A 20,755-nucleotide genomic window follows, 5' to 3' on the forward strand; every position below is an offset into this window, starting at 1 on the left:
TTTCCCTACATATAATTCATTGCAAATTGTCGTAGTAGTATTTTTTTTATCATAGGAATAACCCACTTACGTGTGTAAGGTCCACTTTAGCAAAAGTTTAATTTTCAGTTTTTTTGGTTTTGAATTTAGGTTGGAGTTGTGTTAAATTTTTTTTGATTACTAATTAATCTTGGCAAGATAAATCTAAAGAAGAAGAAAATTATTTGTACTCCCTCCGTCCCTTTTTTTGTGTCCAGTATTCCATTTTGGGCTGTCCCTTAATAAATGTTCATTTTGTAAAATTAAGGAGGTAAAAGTTGGTGCATTGTCTATTTTGTCCCTAAAAATATATTTCACTTTGAAAAGTTAGTGAATAAAAGTGTAATGATGATAGGTAAGTAAAGAAAGCGTAGGAAAAAGTTGATGTGAAAAGTGTAATGATGATGTCTTTTTAATAAGTTAGAGTTACGAATCAAGACACTTGAAAAGGGACGGAGGAAGTAATATTTTACTCTCCCTATTTTTTCTTACAACCTCTGACGAGAAAAGTGTAACATGTTTAAAGCAGGGTGCTAAAATGACTATCCTAAGTAACACGAGGAAAGCTATTTAATGAGTAGCGAAAAACGAGAAAAAAACCCAAACTTCAAATACTTAAATACTTTTTATTCCAATTTGACCTTAATAACAAAGACTTTAGGTTGTATCAATAGGACATATTATTGAATCACACTTATATTATATACTGTATTTGGGATGTTCCTAACGGAAAATGTTATGATACATGAAAATGGTCCGGAAAAGTGTCCATGAAGGGCAATCATGAACCATGTTCTGTGTGTCCTATCAACCCTTGTTCCTAAAAAAACAGAGGCCATGACACCCACCATGTTATGGCTCCTCCCCATCCTGTTGTGGTGCCAAATTAGACAAAGGTAGCAAACTTTTTGTTGGAGATGAAACCTGTCTTACTAGTCGAGTTCTCGGGTGCTTTGCAAGGGAAAGAAAGATCTTTTTTTTTTTTGGTCAAGGCTTAAACAGTATCAAAGGAATAAATCTCCCCATCTTATACTAAAAAAAAAAACCAAAGCAAAGACCAAAGACACAGTAGATCTTTAAATACCTTCAAGGAAACCAAGGCCTGGGCAAGCACATAAGTTCTTCAGAGTGCTTGGACCAGCAGTGCCATTGACAATATGTCAGCAGATTAGGCAAGTATCAAAGATTCAGAATCCCCATCTTCTACTGATCATGGAAATAAGATTGAAGGGGAAGATTCAACAAGCACACCCTTCCCCTGCATTCATGACCAGAGAGAGCGATGTAACCTTCTCTGTTGAGAGCTTTCCATCAATTTTGGGATTGAATCCAAGGTACCATATTGCAATTCCCTTGTGAGTTGCAATTGCTATTATCTCATATGGCCTAAAAAAGAACTGCCAATATTTGGTGCCCAAGCAACCACATAAATCGGATCGCATGAAATTCTAAAATAGTAGTATTAAACAAAAGGCTTGATTTCCAGCTAGAAAACCCACCTGGGAATGTGGGTTTTATTATGCGGATAAAGAAAGATCTTATTATGCGGATAAAGTCAGGGATCAATTATTTACCAACAAAAAAGAAGTCGGGGATCAAATCTATTCATTCCAAGTACAAAACTTATGGGTTCAAAACATTCTCTATCTCTTCTGGAAGTTTAACTTCTCTATGCAGAACGCAAATAGAGAAGCAAAAACAATGGGGTAAATAACGAGAACAACTCCTACAATGGGTAACTCATCATGGTGATATCCGAAGTAATCTCTCAAGAAGGCTGATACGGTTTTTGTTTCACCAAACACCGTAATCTCCTTGTGTATGTCTCCATATTGTGACGTAAGCATGCCCTTTAGAGTCCAAGATGTCGGAGCAAGATGATACATCCAGACCCACCACTTGGGAATTTGCTGCAAGCGGCAATATACATACAACTAGGTCAGTCACATTGAGAGAAAATAAAGAGGAGGAAATAACATTGAGAAGAAATAACATCAGTTCAAAAACCTCCTAAGTAATTGCCTTTTAGGAGGGGGAGATTTGGAAGTCAACTGAGTTGGAAGTTGGAGCAAGTTACCAGTAACTAATATATATGTTAGAAATCATTATCATTATTCTTTATTGTCTTGTTCTAATGTGCACACCGATACTCTGGACTATCAATGAAGGAAGCATGGTAATGTGCACAGAAATTGATTTGGGTCTCTAGGCCTGCCCTCTCTAATGCCATTTGGCTTTGATTTGGGGGCACAGTTCTACAACAAAACGTCCCTGTAGCTCTTCGGTTCTTGGAGGTTTAGGGGGACCACTGTTTCAGTGGTATTCTGAGAGCAGTGACTTTGTGCATATATTGCCAAAGATTAGGTCTGTCTCCAATCATCCCTGCCCATACCCCCAATGATTGGGAACTAGATGGGTTATGCTATGTTGTTGTTGTTGTTGTTTATTGTCTTATTCTAGTTTTAACCTAATATTTCTTAGATATCATCTTATGATGGAGTCCATACATGTGATTTCCCACGAGAAACCCACAATCCAAATAGTGAATCAACTTGGATATCATTGTAAACATCTATATATATTACAAGGGAGGGGGTATGTGTGTTACACGATTTTGAGTAGAACTCAACCTCAAAAGTTAGCTACTGAAATGAGGATATCCTCATGCTTAAGTACTTCATATCACTTTGGTACCCAAGCGACGTGGGACTTTGCTTCACACCCTCCCTCATGCCGAGCATGCTTACTCGGCAGGACCTGCCATGTGCAAGCTAGAGACACGCACCCTACCCATCTTTGGTGTCGGACTGCTTTTCCACCATCTCTCCTAAAACCAATTAGTGTTAGCGAAGACTTCAATTAAGTCTTTTATGGCATTCGACATCGCACCCGCAAGTCTATTTTTAGAGCGGTCGTAGGGAGTGGCATTGTATAACCAAATCCATGGGGGCACTCCGAGCCCAACAATCCCTCCCTCAAGATGATGCTCCCGTGACTCGAACCCATGATTTCCTGACTCTGATACCACTTGTTTGACCGCTATTTCACCATCTCTCCTAAAACCAATTGGTGTTAGCGAAGGCTTCAATTAAGTTTTTTATGACATTCGACATCGCACCCGTAAGTCTATTTTTAGAGCGGTCGCAGAGAGTGACATTGTGTAACCAAATCTATAGGGGCACTTCGGGCCCAACATTTGGTACCTAGCTCTCATACCATGTTACACGGTCTTGGGTAGAACTTAACCCCAAAAGCTAGTTATTGAAGTGAGGGTGCCCTCACGCTTACATACGTCATATTACTTTGGTACCCAAGTGATGGGGGACTTCGCTTCCCAATGGGACCCTTTTGTACACAGTTTGTTAGAACGGTCTAGATTGTTTTTATCTAATGGATGAGGTACATTCTTCTAATTTATATTAATATGCCCACACCTTCCATCTATTTTACACGAATGCCATCAACAATCTCCTTCAATCATGCTCAATTTGTCTCCCTATGAACTTTGCAAAAGGACAACTATTTGTGTATTGAGGACATTCTGAGCATTAGGGATTCTTTTCTAGCAATGGTTGATCTAAGTAGTAGATTAGTATATATGTTGAGGAGACTGAGACAAGTATTGACTATTTTTATGTAGAATCATGGAGGCAGTTGTTTATGATGTTGTGGTGGATCTTATTGTTTTAGAATCTTGGAAGAAGTGGCTTGTGGTTCAAAAGGCATGACCGAGTGTTAGATTACGATTCGCTAGATAGTTTTGGCCGGTCTTTTCTAGTACAAGGATTAGTAACTATTTTTTTTATTTGTAGTCTGGGACCATATGATAGTTGTGAAGTGTGTGAAATGGTTAGATTTTTGTTAGATTATTCTTTAATGTCTTTCCTTTAGAACTACTTCTTTATACTTTTGACCATAAGTATGTAGCCACACTACTGAGTTTGATTTTTGCAGGGTAATTGGCTAGTGGTAAAGAAACATATCCTCCATCATACAATATTAAATACAAGCTCCAAGTCAATTTCAGAAAAAAACATTGTTCTTTCCATGCTCTTCATCTCAATAAGGTCATAGTTGAAATTGTACCAGTTTACTCTCCTAGTGAATTATCGAGGCAAATGTAGAAAATCTAGTCTCGACATGGGATTCACCACACCACAGAATGTACTCCCAATCAATAGTAATGTTATCTAAATGGAAGGTACCTCAGTTTACCGCACAGAGAAAAGGTTGGTAGCTTACCGGTTGAGGAATCAGAAATCCCGAGAACAAGTAAAATGTAATGTAGAACCCTGACTGCAAAATTGCCGCCATTTGATAGCTCGGTGTGATTGCAACAACCATCATTCCTAGGTAAGTGAAGTACAACAATGTACAAAATACAACGTAGAGGTACCAGAAAAACTTGTAAGTTGACCAATAATACCCAATCATTGGATACGTGATCATCGCAAAAGCAATTGCTTGGGCTAAGAGATAGGGAACCTCAATTGTGACCTACAAAATTATGCAGGCATATTCAAAAACATAGGAGGTGCTAGTAATTAATTATTGATTAAGAAAATACAATAAAGTGTTCGATATGATTGAAAACATAGAGACACCTATGAGCCATGGCAATCGTATATTTAGATGTCAGGTTTTAAGTTGTACCAAAGAACCTTGGAAACATTCCACCACTTTGACTGAATTACCTAGGCTTTACGTTCTTAAGAGGTTACCTGAGCAAGTGCATAAGCCCATGAGCCATACATTCCTGCAAACTTTTCCCGATACAGAACTGATCGCTCCATTGAGACGTATGGCAAAACTGATGAAGAATTATTTGTGCCCAAGAAATTTGCAGCAGCGAACATTGCCCCAAGTACATTGAAAAGACTCTGCTGGTTATTTCTGTCCAATACAATGATATCTATGTTAAAAACTTGTAGAAGTCTACTGATTAGCATACTTATAAAATCCCAGAACCTATTAATGTAGTTCTTATAGGTCACCAGAATAAGGAAGAACCAGTCTCATGATGATTCTTTGTCTAGGAAAAATCTAGCGCCCATTTTTACTTCTCGTCCATTGAGACCATTGTTCATTCGGCTTACTTACATTTTCCTCCCTTGATTCCAAAATAGAATCCCAAAAAGCAAAGATGTGATCAGCGAATACATGGAGCGCATCAAGTTGTATGAAGGACTTCTCCAGTAAGACAAGTGTTGTTTCCAAAGGCAAGATGTAAACTGTCCCCAACCATTTTGTGAGAAGCGGGAAGGAAAATGCAACTCTTTTGAATTGGGAGGAGTACTCAGAGAAATTACAAGTGCTTTATTGTTCCTACAATCACAATGTTAAAAAATGAGTTCTATACAAGGAGTAATATCACAATAATCAATGGGGTACCAAGAAGGCAAGAACATTTATTTTCTTTTTTCGATAGGGATATCATGAATAAAGTTTTGATACACCTATTTGAAGGACTGACAATAAAAGCACAGTTTAGTGTCCAAATTAGAGTGATTAAATGACACAATCAACGACAATCCAGTTACCTAAAAAAAAAAGACGACAATCCCGTCTTTGCCATAACGTCCAACTGTCCAACCATTGGGTCAAAATAGGTAGGAAATAAAGCACAAAAAAAGGCAAAGAACGAGAATAGAAAGGCTAGTAAGACTACCGCAACTCAGTGATAAGAAATCATGAGCTTTCTGCTATCGACTTAGTAGTAATTTTAACATTGCTGCATCAAACACAGAACCACCTTACCACAAGTACATAGACTATGTAGGTCTCCATATGTTATGAGTTTTCCAGTAGTTTGTTAACTATTCACTGTTTTCGATGACCTCAAAATAGGTAAATCTATCTAAAACCACCTTTTGATTTTGCAACTGAAACTAATCCAAGATCACCTTAAGAGTTAAGACCACAGAAAGCTGAACAGTTTCGAGACATCCTGGGAAAAGTGTCGCCATGACTAAACAACTTCATAAAATGCTTATTTTGAAAAAAATTACGATGCAGTCATGCCAAGCAAGTCCATAATGACTATCCCAACTTGAAACAATTAAAGAAGTTAGCAAGTGAACTCACTGATACAAGATAGAATTCTTATACACTTGGGCAAAATCAATGGCAAGTTCGGCTTCTGCTGCTGTGGATGTGACCTCTAACATCCATGTTGCTGGATTGTAATTATTTCTAATTGTTGGAACCCCGGAGATATCCTGTTAGACAAAATGATTGAAACTAAGCTGAATCATAGGAAATTTTCTCATATCACACTCATAGCCGTACAATTAGTGATGGAAAAATATCAAAAAAAGACATGTAATAATGGAGCAAACCGACCTCAAAATATTTGATGACGCTGCTTGAATGATGACCTAGTGGTCCAGAGTAGATTATACGCCCGCCAGTTTTCAATAGAATTAACTGTAATAAATTCCAGTGGGTATTAAATGTAACTTGTTTATGCTTTAGTACATTTGGAATTCCAATAGCAAAAATTTCGAACTAAATGGCCTCCATAAACTAATATTGAATAAGTCTTGATTATTCACTACTGTATGTACCACAACCCTAATACATCTTAAAAGAGAGAACTAAGCTGTTGATACAATGTTAGGAAACGGTTTCAAGTCTGCAATGAAAGCTCAAGTTGTTAGAGGTTAAGCCCACAAGTATACTATGTCTCACAGCACTAATGTGGTAAGTACAACACCACCGCCAAAAATAACAGTTAAACCTGGAAGGCTTGAACCAACAAAAAAGTAGGTTCTCAAATTTGTCACTGTGTTCACCACTTTCAATAAATTTTCTTGATCGGGAAGATTTGTTGTTATTACATGACGATTCGGAATGTTTTCCGGCATGTACATAACACAGAGTCAACAAATTCTACTAGTTGCAATTTCCAATGAAATAGCTTCTTTTTTTGTCCATTTATTCTTTTAGCAAAATTCCATATAAACTGACCCAATGAAATAGCTTACGGTTCAAAATTTTATCTCAGTTCAATTTCAAAGTTGACTATGTCCCGAGTAAAAATAGTACGCTAATTGGTTTCCTACCTCATCAAATGCTTCAAATATGTCAATACTTGGTTGGTGAATGGTGCAAACAATTGTTCTTCCCGTCTCAGCCACTTTCTTTACGGCCTGCATAACAATTGCAGCTGCCCTTGCATCCAATCCAGTTGTAGGTTCATCCATGAAAATAATGGAGGGGTTAGCGACAAGCTCCACTGCTATTGTAAGACGCTTTCGTTGTTCAGTTGATAAACCAGTCAAACCAGGCATTCCTACCAAGCAATCTCTTATTTCATCAAGCTCCATGATATCTAAGACCTCTCTCACAAATTCCTGTGAACAAATGCATCACCTATAAAAATGAGATAGTCTTCAACCATTTTAGAAGAATCACTGAGTACAGAGAACTTCTAACATATAAACTCATGTGGACAGAGGTCATACATATTTAGTTTTTGAATCAATTTCAGGATGAAGACGTAGCCAAGCAGAATAAACGGCAGATTCCTCTACTGTAACTTGTGGGGAATGAATGTCACTTTGCTCACAGTAACCCGATATCCTAGCAAAAGTGTCTTGAATCTTAGGATATCCTCCAATTCTAATATCCCCTTGAAAAGTGCCACTAGTTTTCCTTCCAGCAAGAACATCCAAAAGGGTTGTTTTACCAGCTCCACTGACACCCATCAACGCCGTAAGAACACCAGGCCTTAACACACCCATAATATCACTAAGAAGTTGGAGTTTTTTCTGAGTGAAACCCTTTTCTCTCATTGCCTGAGATCAATCAAATGGAAATCAACTAAGCTAAGATCCTCTGATTACTCTTGATATCTAACTACCAAAGGGCTTATGTGAATACCGAAAGGGTTTCAACGTAATATTGCACATCTTGAAATGCTAAAGTTAGGGGCTGAAAAGGTAAAACCAGCCGATCTGCAAAATTGGATTAGTCACCCTTGTTAATTGCGGAGGAATAAACTCAAAGTACGATTAACAAAGGAAGGGATCATTTGAAGCAATGCTCAAAACTAATTAGACTAGAAAGATGAACAATGCAAAAATATGACCTTTATGAGGTTTTGACGTAGTTTTCTGGTAGCTCTTTGACTTCGCTTTTTTATTGGCACCATTGGAGGAATCTTCACTTCCTTGTAATTGGAAGAGCTTTTCATTTGAAATAATAGCATGAGAACGAGGAGCTGGATTTTCATTTTGAAATGGAACGAGCACATATCACAATGTTATTTTTGTTTGTGTTCATATAATCAAAATATGAACTTACGGTTTAAGAAGGTTAATGCCAAGGTAAATCCAATGTTGAAGAGTATTGAAAACCCAAGTAAGGCACCAAGTGATAGCCAGAAGAAGTATCCCCTAAAGTGAAGTCCACGGCTTTGAAGTACTTCGTTCCCTATTGTTGTATTACCCGCCAATGTCTACAAAAGATATGGGAGAGCAGAGAATGAATAAGGTGATGTAGTGAAAAAGTGCCAGTGTTCTTTCCATACTGGCATCCATCCAATAAACTGAGACATCTTGTTGCACTTGTTGAAGTTGTTAATTATGACAACTGATATGGAAAATTGACTAATATTATCTAAATGGACCTCGGTCCTCAGGACCTCAGCATATATGTTTTAGAAAAATGAGTGCACCACAATATCAGCATTAAATTCACTGAACATGGGCGCAAAGAAAAAATGCAGCTCCAAATTTTGTTAAATGGAGGAAGCAACAGATTCGGTCTAGCTAGATACTCACATTTTGCCATCTTGGAGCAAGAAATTCATTTACAGCAAGGCCTACCTCGCCATAAGTCAATGGCGAAACCCAAAATCCCCACTTCAACCAAGTTGGCATAGAGGCTGAGAGCAACAAGAGGGTTTAAATTTGTGTCGTTCAAAACTCAAAGTTGAAAGATGCCATGAAAACTTACATTTTGGGATAATGAAGCCACTGAATAAAATGGAAGCTAATATCGACAAAGTACCAGCTGTTGTAGAAGCAACCATGGTGCGGAAAATAGATGCCAAGAAACGAAACAAGGATGTTGCGGCAAAGTGCACAGCAAAAAGTAGAATGAACTGTCGGAAGAACCTAAGATACAGAGGCAATGGTAGAAAACAAAATCCCATCAAGTTTAACTTTTCCATGGAGGGAATGTGTAATTTGAAGTACCAATGAAGCTTGGTACCTAGATGTGTAATCAATGATAACTGACTTAAATTACGGAGTAGTTGAGTAGAAATATACAAAGATAACTTCCTCAAATCAAATTCAAATTTGAAGGAATGCAAATTAGATGTCCAGTAAAACTAACCTCCCAGGCTCAGGGCTGTATCCTATGACATAATAAGTAAGAGAAGTCCAAAATAGAGCTTGCAAAAGTGAAACAGGAATCTTAAGAATGGTGGATGGGATTGTGTATGACCACGTTGGATAGAGGTACAGGTCTCTCTGTTTGTACAAAATGGCAAGTCTTGCAACAATCATGGATAACTCCGGAAAACCATCATAAAAAACAATGAGGAGAGCAAAGAACAAAGCACCCAGATACGAGTTTGCATGAATGGCATCAACACCCATCCGACTTCTCAAGAATACAGTCATTGTGATAGATGCTGAGATAACAAGCTGCAAAGAAGAATTGAAACTTTTGTATGCTATTATACAGGGCCTTAGGCAAAAGGATAAAAAAAATATTAAATAATAAAGTGAAGGTGAGGAATAATAAACCGCCGATTATAACCTGAGCTGAATTGAATACATAAATGAAAGAATCCCTCCTCATGAGAAGGTATTCCCTTGCCAAGCAAGCTCTAAAGAGCGCCCACTTTGAAAGTGAATACTTGCTGAACGAAATTGCATTCTTATGGCTCTGAGACTTCTTAAATGGTTTTGATAGCTCCTCATCTACCATCTTCCCGAGATAAGATTCCTTAAATTTGTTGCAAAACAAATCAACAGAAATGTAACTCCAAGACGGTTCAGCTTGGTGCCAATATTGGGCTTGATCTTTTCTAGATATAACCTGAAATGGAGTCAAGATGTAACGCCATTGAAGAAACCAAGAGCTCAAGGAAGAATTCCATATGCGCGATGATAAACTTACCTCTTGAAGGAAGTCTGCCACCCCTTTCCTTTCAGGACATCTAAATCCACAATCCTCAAAATATTTTAGAACATGAGTACGGGGTCCATGATACACAATCTTTCCTTCTTCCATCAACATTACATCGTCAAAGAGATCAAATGTTTCTGGTGCTGGCTGAAGAAGTGCCACGAGAATAGTAGCATCTGTGATATGCGCTAGCTGCTGAAGACAAGCAACAATTTGATATGTGGTGGAACTGTCCAAGCCATTTGATATCTCATCCATAAAAAGAGCTTTTGTAGGACCGATAATCATCTCGCCTGCAAAATACCAACAAAATTGTTTCCTTATTTATAGATTAAATGCACATCCTTGAAAGGTAGTGGAAATATTTTGCAAAAAGGCTTGCACCAATTGAAACACGGTGCAGTCGTGAGTTGAATTGCATCAAAATCAAGCATTCAAACTCCCCGTATTCCATATCCAGAAAAGATAATTAGGAAGACTACCTATAGTCAATCTCTTCTTCTGACCACCTGAGATACCCCTTCTCATGGCATCTCCAACCAACGTGTCAGCACATGTATCAAGTCCCAAAATCTGAGTTACCATGGAAATGACGGGAGAATAAACAATGGGTGAAACATTTTACAAGCAATGACAAAGAAGAATATCAATGCTAGCTTTGCTGAAAGAGCTACTTAACGCACTTTCAAAATGTAGTCAGTCTGAAGAGTAGTCCTCTGTCCTTCAAAAGAGATTGCCTGGAAAAAGAAAACACATACATGATATCAGATAAGCTAAATCACTTATATTAAGGATACCAAAAAAATGCAGCTAACGACCTAAACATTTTGCATGAATTTTATATCCGCCTGCTGTTTTAGATGCTTCTAATGTATGTAATCAAGTTCTTGACCTGCACACATTAAAGAAACTGCCCATCAAGAAGTTGATATCGGCTAAAGACAGACATACCATCTTGTCACATTATCAGCCGCACAACTACTGTCATGGTCCTAACTCCTAAGTCTAGTTTATTGTTTAATTTTAACGAGCTCCTGATCATAATTGTTACAGAACATGATCATCAACTATTATGCAGTTCTACTATATGCTATGTTAGAAATATTGCCAAAACACAGATGTTTTTGGCAAAGATTAAGCTGGCTAATTTCCGCCCCTCTTTAGTCTTGTAATACTCTAACATTGAATTTGGGGAAGGTAATTACAAATTCTCGGTGCAATTTGGTTTATGCATATACTTATACATATGTTTAGAGAGAGAGAGAGAGAGAGAGAGATTTTAACATTATCATATGTCATCGTATTCCTTATATAACCAATAAAAACCTGTACAAAAGCAGGCTGCAGCTTCCCTCGAGGTAACATTGTAGACTAACGACACTCTATTGCTTATGATGCAAATTGGCAACACCAGAAACAAGGGGGAAAATAAGATAGAGACACTAACAACACCTTCATAAAAGTATCTACATCTGGGTCCGGAATAATTCCTATTTGTTTCTCCCTTCTGCTGACCTCAACCATAATCTCTGGGCATGAAAAACAATTTACATAATTTCTATTAGTACCATCAAATTACACGGAACCAATAAACAAAATTTACCAGAGAAAAAGAAAACAAATGAAATGATTCTTTGTTTTCTCAAGGCCGCATACCTGGTCGGCTTCCAACCCCCAGACAGCGAGCTGCAAAATCAAGTGTTTCCCTCACAGTCATTTCAGGGATGTGTAGGTCATTTTGACTTATATAAGCAGAAGTTTTCTGGGGAATGAACTCTTCCATTTTGTATCCATTGTAAGAAACCTCCCCTACAACCTGTTGCAGGACAGGATGAACAAATAGAAAGTACTTTCAAATGGAGGAATTATAAATGGAAGAAGCTCTTGAAAACTACCAAATTAGGGTTTAATCTATCAAGTAGTGTGTAGAATGTTTAGCCATACATACTCAATACATTAAGTGAATTAATAAATTCAACAACCATGGTTACATCTTGTTTCTTATGGGCAAATTAGCATGTGTTTTATGCAATTCATCATCCACATTAGGCACAAGAATAAGCGCAATTCTTCCATTGTTCATCAACTCAAAGGTAAAACCTCTCCCAGACTCCCAGAGTAGACCCAATGAGATCTTGTTCTCTTTACTAATGGGTGATGCTTAGAAGCTATTCTTGACAAGACCAGCAAAATCCAAGGTTCATGTAAGAGAACGTAAACGTGTATCATAAACTTGAATGGAAGTATATAGTGTGTGTTTCTTCTGTTCAGACGTGTACAATATACAATATGTAAGAATCACTTACCTAACCTTTTAAAATAAGACCTCATAAAATAAACCCCCAACTCAAGTTCTTAAGCCAAGCAGATGGCCGAGCTTTACTGGTGGTGTAAAAATACGGTACCTTGAGAGATTTGTCTGAATTTCCAGAAAGTGCTTTCAATAAAGTAGTCTTGCCACATCCTGGAGGACCAAGCAACAAAGTCATCCTGCAGAAATGATAGGTCAACTTGAGTAGATTGATAAAATGTAACATGTTCAAGGAAACAATTGATGAGAATGATTTCTTCTTAGGCTTATAAAACCTAATACAAGTATCTTTCCTGCAAAAGCATAACAAAGGCACACATATTCGAAGACCTGGAGAATGGGAGTTTATTAAGCATTACAGCAACTTGAATCCACAATATGTTTGGTTACCAAATGAAATTCATTTGAGTTTTAATCAATAATCCAACCTTACAACTCGATAATGTTATACATGCCCAATGTAAAGTGCATTCACACGTATTGGTCCAACCTGCAAATTTACAAATTATTCACCACATACAGTTTTGAGATATGAAGGAAACAATTGGCCAATAAAGTGGAACCTCCAATCAAAGGCCAAATCACAATAGCAACACATGAACATTGGGGCTTGAATTGTGGTTTGATTAGTCGAAAAAATTAAAGAGTTCAAATTAAATTTTGATTTCTGTGTCCTTAAGATATATCCATTCACTTTGAAGGGATAATATTCACTTCTATGGCAAGTGGAGTATAGTAATATGAACTTATATCAAGCTTCCAATTGATCACACCTTCCAGGTTTAATGATACCGCTGACATCATCAATAATGGTTATCTTCGCCTCCGGCGTCTTCAAACCTGGTAGCTTGGCACATTCCTGTTAAGAAAAATGAATACTTTAATCAAGTCCCGCATGGACAGGGACAATGGTGGATCAAGTAACCAAGTGCTCCTTTTGGGCATAATTTACCCAACACATGGACCCATTTATTTGTTTACGCAACAAAATAGCCAGTCAATCAAGACATGGTACATTTTTTGGTATTTGGCGAGTTAAAACTCCATTGTGGACCTAAGAACCACCAGATGGAGGATGGATTGAATTGCTTCAATTTTACACTAGACCAAGAACCATAACCAACTGCTATGGATTAAAGACTTCAAGAACCACTGCCGCAAAGAAAAAAATAAAAATAAAAGAAGAAGAAGAAGAAGAAGACTTCAAGAACCAAGCTAATCTGTAAGACTCATAGAACCAGACCAATCTAAACCATTCGACTATGGTTCGGTTTCAAGTTGTGATATCATGTTCACATATCTTTTGCAGCTCTCAGAAATTGTATGAAATTATTACATCAAAACATATTTCTAATGAATTCAATTAAAAGTCACCCAACGTTATAAAAATCCAATAAATGTTTCTGTATGAATTAATTCTAAAGGGTGTTCCCCCATAAAAGTTATTATTATATGCGGTTGTGTAACACACATTTAATTGCAGTTTGAGTCGGTTTGGAAGCAAAATCATTGACGTATATCCATAAACCAAACCCTTTGATTTGGTTTTTGACTTTCTAAACCCGAGGCCATGCCACTCGACTGAAACACTGAACCAAATCGCTGAGTTTGACTGGTTCGGATTGGAGTCATGGTTTGAAGATATGTAGGCTAAACCCTAAGAACCACCCAACATTTGACTTACGATCAAACCCCTTTTGTCTTAAAATGGAAATACAAGTGTGAGGTCACATTCAAAAGCACAAAAACTCATTTCACACTTGGCCTAGTAATGAGTTCGTTAAAATTGGGAAAAGGAAGAGATTTATGTAGATCAAGTATTACCCATTCATATCAACCAGCCAACAGATTTGAAGTTAGAAAATGTCCAACTTAATAATACTTTCTCAAAAATTAAACCGTAAACATCAGAACATAATAATTGACATGAGCAGGATTGAAATTTAGCAGGTGAAGTACATGTTAGATTTCTTGGAGGGTTCCAACCTAAAACCAATTGGCAATAGGTGGAGTAGCCTCTAGAATTTATTAACCAAGTTTGGGTGGCTTAGATGAGCGATGTGGGACAAGTCTAACAGTACAATCTTTTATGGGTCTAGAATCAATTCATATCAGTTAACCCTTTTCCACAGTCAAGACAGAAGCCAGTGGCAGGCAGAGAAAACAACCGAAATTGATTACATATGACTAGGAAAGCTTTAATTTACTTGAAGAAATTAGATACTTACAAGTACAGTGCTTTTGAGTGAACTCCATAGAGTTGGGAGCGGCTTGCCACGAACCACCTCACACTCTGCTTCAACTCGCAGATTGTTATATCTGACTTCTACTCTCGGCACTTCTACATCAACCCTACCAGAATCAGTATCCGATCAGTAGATCATTAAAGGCAATCATGAACAAATATTTCTACACAGACAACTAGAGATGAAACAGAAGAGCCAACAGTGAGGATGGATAGGCATTATACGAAAGAGAAATTGGAACAGATTCTTTATCCAGCCAGTCATTGTTGGCACTCGCTTTTCTTGTAGATGTGTGTCTGTATGCAACTGTGGGCTTGTGTGTGTGCATGACTATAGGCATGGGGGTATCCATAAATTACCAAATAACAGCTTACTTGTCTATTTTGCTTCTCATTTTCTGCAACAGTCGAAGGTTGTCATTCTCAATGTGTTTGATGAGTTTTTCAACAAACATGTGCCGTTCTAGAGCACCAAGCGTAGTAACGTCAACTATCCTTTTTCTTGGAACATCAACTTTGTTTCCATCGCTATCATCAAACAAAGAAGATCTCAACCTCTCAAATGTAGGCAGTCTATCAATCTCAGCCCACTGTAAGGCACATTCATCATCAACATCATCCTTTATAGAAGTCAACCTTGAACTACTTCTGAAACTCGAGGTAGGGCACCGCAACGATGATCTCAAACTCTTTCCTATCTCCGCCACCTCAATTCCGAGTAACTCTATCTCATCCTTACCAACCAATTGAGCCATACTACACGAACTGGGAGAGACTCAAGTGGATGGTAGGGCAAGAACAAAAGGTAGGCACACACACGAAACATAAAATTACAGACGTATAAAGACACACATTGTGTGCGTGCGTGCATGCGTGTGCGTGCACTCTTATCCTTAGCTTTAGACTAAAAGGATTCGCGAGGTAAGGCCATGCATCCAGCTTATTTTTCTTAACAAAGAAGTTGAAGATGCTAATACAGTGAATGATGTGGTTGATATAACAAGAAGTCAACCTGACAGGAGGAGGAAAGGAAGTGTTTCAGTTGCTTGTATTTGGAGCCTGTTGCCCATGCCCCAAGCAAAATGCTCAAGTACTCAACGAACTCATGCTACAATGGGAAGGGAGTTGACTTTCCAGTTAAACAAATGCTTTATCCTCGGAGTTAAAAAATTTCCATAAAACTAACTTTAGCATCTCGATCATAAACCAAGGCACCTACTTTAACAACACTGACATCGTTTGACAATTGCACCCCATGACGTAGACATCAAGTATTAATCAGGTACGAACAAATATTAACCCAAAATTTGCTCAAGTACTCAGTATAAACACAAAACTTATTTAAAATTGATGAAAACTATTTACAAGGGACACGGATTATGAATTATAGTATTATTTTTAAATTATTCCTATACGCTCCCCCTAGTGCTCCCAAACGAGGAGCTTCTATAATCCTCCGCTCCCCTACTCTACCGCCCCCTCCTCCCAGATCCCACCCCCGTTTTGTGCAACTAAGAGTCAAATATTTCGGCACAAGCATAATTAGGCGGAGCGATAGTACTTAACACCTAACTTCATAAGTTTATTAAGAGTTGACTATCTACAAGCAAGCATAGCGGATGTCCTTGTTGCCAGAAAGATGAACTCTACCAATGAAAAGTCAACAGAACAATATTTTCGAAACTAGCTAATCCATTTGTGTAGTGGCAACCGGGATGAAAATAGGCCAGAGACATTTTATTAAAGTGAATTAGTCATGAGTATGCCCACGTTACCTTCAAGTGCACCACATCAGCCAGGGAAAAGGAGTACTGGAAAGGAGATGATTTGACAAATATGACTTAATTGGCAAGATAAGATGATGCTGTTGACCACATCAGCCATAGAAAATCACTAGAACAGCATTGGTATTAGGATACTGGAACACATTAGACTAACCAAACCAATCCAACCCATTGTGTGTCCATTCGGGTCGGCCACATAAATCCTTCTTCACCATCTGATCTGTTAATGACCATATTTAGCATATTAGCATAAACGAGTGAAAATGTAAAGCATGTTAAAATTTCTGGAGGAGCTCTAATTTAATACATCTTAGGCTAATCTGTAATAAACTCTAGTTGGAGTGAAAAGGGAATGCATGATTTGATGGAACCTATGAATAATACACCCTGAGTCTGAGGCCATGCATTAGTGGATGATCATAACTATCAAGTCTAATAACTGAAGTAAAAGCTCTTTGACAAATCTGAAAGATACTAGATGTCAGAGCAAAATATGGGGCTTTGGATAGGATAGATTCTAGAGCTAGCAAACGGTCAAGAAACTACATTGTAACAATCCAAGGGCAGGGCCAGCCCTCCTCTTTTGGGGACAACAAAAGAACTCATCCGATGAGGCCCTTTATACCTTGCTACCGACTGCCAATCGACATGACCATAAAATCAACTTCAAAAAAGAAATCAATAGTAGAATACAAGAAGCTTAAAAAAAAAAAAAAACCCAATACTAATCATTCCAAATCGCATTTTGCCAACATTCCCACGCCACCAATTAAAATAAGCTGTGTGATGTCAAATACAGATGAGATGGGCAAAGAATCAATCGGACTTGTTTAGTCAATACTTTAAACCAGACAACATCATAATGATTGGATATTCACTAGTCAACTAACGTGGGCAAGGAATGTACCTAGCCACAATGGCAGAGGACTGCAATGCCAGAGTGGAACTGCTCTATCCCGTTCAAAGACCCTGGTCTGAATCGCAGCATCAGGGATGCATTCAGCACAGCGAGGATGCTGCCCTCCATTGAACAGAACCAGTGCCGGAACACAAACCATTACAGTAAATTCCATACTCGTCTACTTTACCTTCACTCCATCTTCTTCCCTCTACCACTGCCATTTACTGTTATTGACTTCCTTGATGCATTTATTTTGTGAACAGAATATGAAGTTAAATGAACACGAGGTACTTTAATACTTTCCTTCTTTTCTTTTCTATTACGTTGTCTGGAAAAACAAGACAGGTGTGAAAATTTAAGAAACCCATTCTCCCTTGTATTTTGTCTATGCAAACAAAATGGTGAGAAAACATGATCAATTATGATTCTCCCCTAGGTATTCAAAGGGGCTGTACAGCTACTAACTGCCCAACTCGTCTTTTATTACCGGATTTCTCTACGTTGTGCAGATTTTCCTTCATGAACTCACAAGACTGCCTTGAAGGGATTAAATTGTACCCTTTCCATAGCATAACATTAGATGTTTGAAAAAATTGAGATATTTTTTGGATCAAAATACTAAACAACATCTTCATTTATAATGTACTTTTGGCACCAATTTAAAGATCTCAACTAGCTCTTTCAATTAGGGCAAAAGAATAAAAAAAAAATTATGTACCCGTGTACATTTGACAAATCACACCACTTTAATAAAATGACTAAAATTATGTCATGTTGGGGGAAAACTTTTCATTATTTTCTCTTGCCAAGCAGGCCAAATAATATATTTGCAAGTGGTAAAAGTTTATCCTTTGACACATTATCTTGACACTACTAGGTTATAAAATAACACAATCATTTATTTCAATAATTCTACATACCAAAACACAGAACACCCCCAAAACATACAACGCAGCATGTGAGCCCTAAAAATATACAGTTGGATCTAATAGGCGTAATAGAGAAAGTTGTGCGCACATGTCGAGACACAGATGTATTGGAGGGACTACAGTGTTAATCCCATCCAGCCCGGTCTAGGTTTCGGTTTTTGTGAGCTCATCCCGGGCTTGTCAAGTTCTTCAAGAACTATGCGAAAAATCAAGAATGAGTGCCGATCGATACTCACCGGAACACATTTTTCTTGAAACAAACAGGTCCAATTCAGTGTGCACATTGCATTTTTCCAAGATATATGTGTCCAATAAGTCATTAATCGGTATTTAGATAACATCATTTTTTCTATCAAGAACCTTACGAGTTCCACAAAAGGAACGGCTCCAATCTGATCCCACGATGGGCCCACGAAAACGAAACTGGACTGGACCGGACCGGATGGAATTGACACAGGACTGAACAACCTGAGTCCGTATTGGAAGCCGTTGGCTGCTTCCCTACACGGGCGAACCTCATTGACATGGACTCCAAGCAAACCATCCCCCATTTTTCTATAAAAAGGATCCGTCAAAAACCACACTTACGCAAGCAACCTAAACACTTTTGATTTCGCAGCCCCACTTGTCAGAATTTGTACATTAATCTCACCCTCAATTAACTTCCCCTATCAGGAAATCTAGTCGAATTAGCACCCATGGAACACTGAAAATCGATTACCAAATCTCTTTCCCCTTGGAAGAAAGCACACTTCAGAAAAATGATGGGTTTTTGGTGAAGGAATTGCAGTGGATGAGAATGGGGAGCAAGGGTTTGGAGTTTTTGGCCGAAATGGCCAAAATTTGTAATTAAATTGGAAGAATACCCATCTTTCTAAACGTATTGTAAAAATAGGCCATCGCTCCTTTTCAAAAGGCGTTATAGTGGTTAGGTGTCATGTGGCCGCCACGTAAGTTCTGCCTTTTCAAGAGGAGCTATAATTTTAACCTTAATAGCTCATTTTAAAAATGAACTATATTTCTAACCCTAAAAGCTCCTTCTCCATAATAGTTCCTTTTGAAAATGAGCTATATTTCTAACCCTAATAGCTCATTCTGAAAAGGAGCTATATTTCTAACCCTAAAAAACCCTAATAGTTCCTTTTAAAAATGAGATATATTTCTAACCCTAAAAACACATTCTTGAATGTTATACATTCTTGAAAATGAGCTATATTTCTAACCCTAATTCAGACATGTGGAAAAGTCACGAAATATACGGGGCCTCACTCATGCTTGGCTGTGAATGTTACCCAAGTTCACACAATGCTTAATGCCCGTTACATGGCAAATGAGATGACCGAAATTATCGAATCAAACTTCAGTACGAAGATCAAAACGCTGCAGTTATTCATTAAAAAGTTAACAAAGGGATACATGTCATCGTATTCAAAGACATGGACAGCTAAGCAGTTATTTATATCGCGTCTGCACGGGGATTGGGATCAGTCTCACGCAACACACCCAATATTCCTACAAGTCCTCGAACGAGCCAATCCGGGTATGCGCACACTGTTGTTATACAAGGATTCAGGGTTACCAGGATGTGCCACATTTGACAGACTATGCTGAGCATTCGCATCGACAATTGAAGGGTTCAAACATTCTCGGCCTGTAATTTCTGTTGATGGAACCTTTCTCACGGGAAGATACAAAGGGCCGTTACTTGTTGCAGTCACTCAAGACGCTAAGAACCAAATAATGCCGATTGCATTTGCTTGGTCCAACAGGAGGATAGGGACAATTGGGGATGGTTCCTCACTTGCATAAGACACTTCGTAACCAAACGACAAGGCTTGTGTCTCATTTCAGACAGGCACTCCGACCTCATGTCATGGCTGGAGGATGATTCAGGATATGATTGGAGGCCCCCACATGCTTACCATCGTTACTGTCTCCGTCACTTGAGATCAAACTATCATCGATTGGGAAATTAGTGGGAAAAGAAGTCAAAGTCTGTGTAAGGACCCGTATTTTTGAAAAACTTAATAAAAGATTTATTAAGTATTTTAATTAAGGAAAATATGAATTTTATTGAGTTTAAATGAATTGGGGTGAATGTGATAGAATTGTTTGTGGGAGGGTGCATGTGCAATTTGAAGTGTGGGTAGTATATATATGTGTGGGTGTGTATGTAGAGGAGTAAAATACTCCTCACTTTCTCTCTCTCACTCCCGATCTCTCCCTTTCTCTCGGCACTCTCTCTCTCTCTCTCCTCCTCCAACACCCAAAACTTCACTCCTCACTCAAAACCCAAGACAAATAATCTTCAATCCTTCATCCATTCATGTTATTGAGCCCGTATCTCGTTGGATATAGCTCGGAGAGGAGTATTCTCGGAGGATTTCGAATTTCAAGGCTAGGACTCGATCAAATCCTGTT

General features: G+C 38.2%; 1 protein-coding gene and 1 non-coding gene across 7 annotated transcripts; one reads left to right on the forward strand and one right to left on the reverse strand.

The window, feature by feature from the left end:
* Positions 1-1,609: 1,609 nt before the first annotated feature.
* LOC131308696 (pleiotropic drug resistance protein 3-like) lies at positions 1,610-19,124 on the reverse strand. Of its 6 annotated transcripts, XM_058335678.1 has the most exons (25): positions 15,096-16,187; positions 14,704-14,827; positions 13,249-13,334; positions 12,570-12,654; positions 11,821-11,980; positions 11,617-11,693; positions 10,848-10,901; positions 10,647-10,737; positions 10,156-10,457; positions 9,793-10,074; positions 9,364-9,677; positions 8,980-9,140; positions 8,805-8,908; positions 8,326-8,479; positions 8,111-8,242; positions 7,903-7,976; positions 7,485-7,817; positions 7,083-7,373; positions 6,361-6,444; positions 6,103-6,236; positions 5,119-5,343; positions 4,740-4,911; positions 4,460-4,515; positions 4,261-4,367; positions 1,610-1,928 (listed from the first exon to the last, which is right to left on the reverse strand). In XM_058335678.1, exons 1-25 carry the CDS (start codon positions 15,473-15,475, stop codon positions 1,813-1,815), a joined length of 4,098 nt encoding a protein of 1,365 aa, XP_058191661.1. In that variant the 5' UTR covers positions 15,476-16,187; the 3' UTR covers positions 1,610-1,812. The 6 variants fall into 6 exon arrangements, with proteins under 6 accessions (XP_058191661.1, XP_058191663.1, XP_058191664.1 ...); XM_058335680.1 differs by lacking the exon at positions 15,096-16,187 and adding an exon at positions 16,659-19,124 and having other exon boundaries at positions 4,261-4,515; XM_058335681.1 differs by lacking the exon at positions 15,096-16,187 and adding an exon at positions 17,412-19,122 and having other exon boundaries at positions 4,261-4,515.
* On the forward strand, positions 2,179-2,286 carry LOC131309027 (small nucleolar RNA snoR100). Its single transcript, XR_009194701.1, has one exon. It is a non-coding gene; the product is annotated as a small nucleolar RNA snoR100 (small nucleolar RNA).
* Positions 19,125-20,755: the final 1,631 nt, after the last annotated feature.

Source organism: Rhododendron vialii, chromosome 11a (assembly GCF_030253575.1).
Source record: "Rhododendron vialii isolate Sample 1 chromosome 11a, ASM3025357v1".
NCBI lineage: Eukaryota > Viridiplantae > Streptophyta > Magnoliopsida > Ericales > Ericaceae > Rhododendron > Rhododendron vialii.

Excerpts from the sequence above, each read along its gene's own strand:
- LOC131308696 (XM_058335676.1), bottom strand. The coding sequence starts at position 15,475 with ATGGCTCAATTGGTTGGTAAGGATGAGATAGAGTTACTCGGAATTGAG. Across the intron at positions 12,655-13,248 it reads GGTATCATTAAACCTGGAAG|GATGACTTTGTTGCTTGGTC; the intron begins GTGTGATCAATT and ends TCATTTCTGCAG. Across the intron at positions 7,374-7,484 it reads TTGATTCAAAAACTAAATAT|GAATTTGTGAGAGAGGTCTT; the intron begins GTATGACCTCTG and ends ATTTGTTCACAG.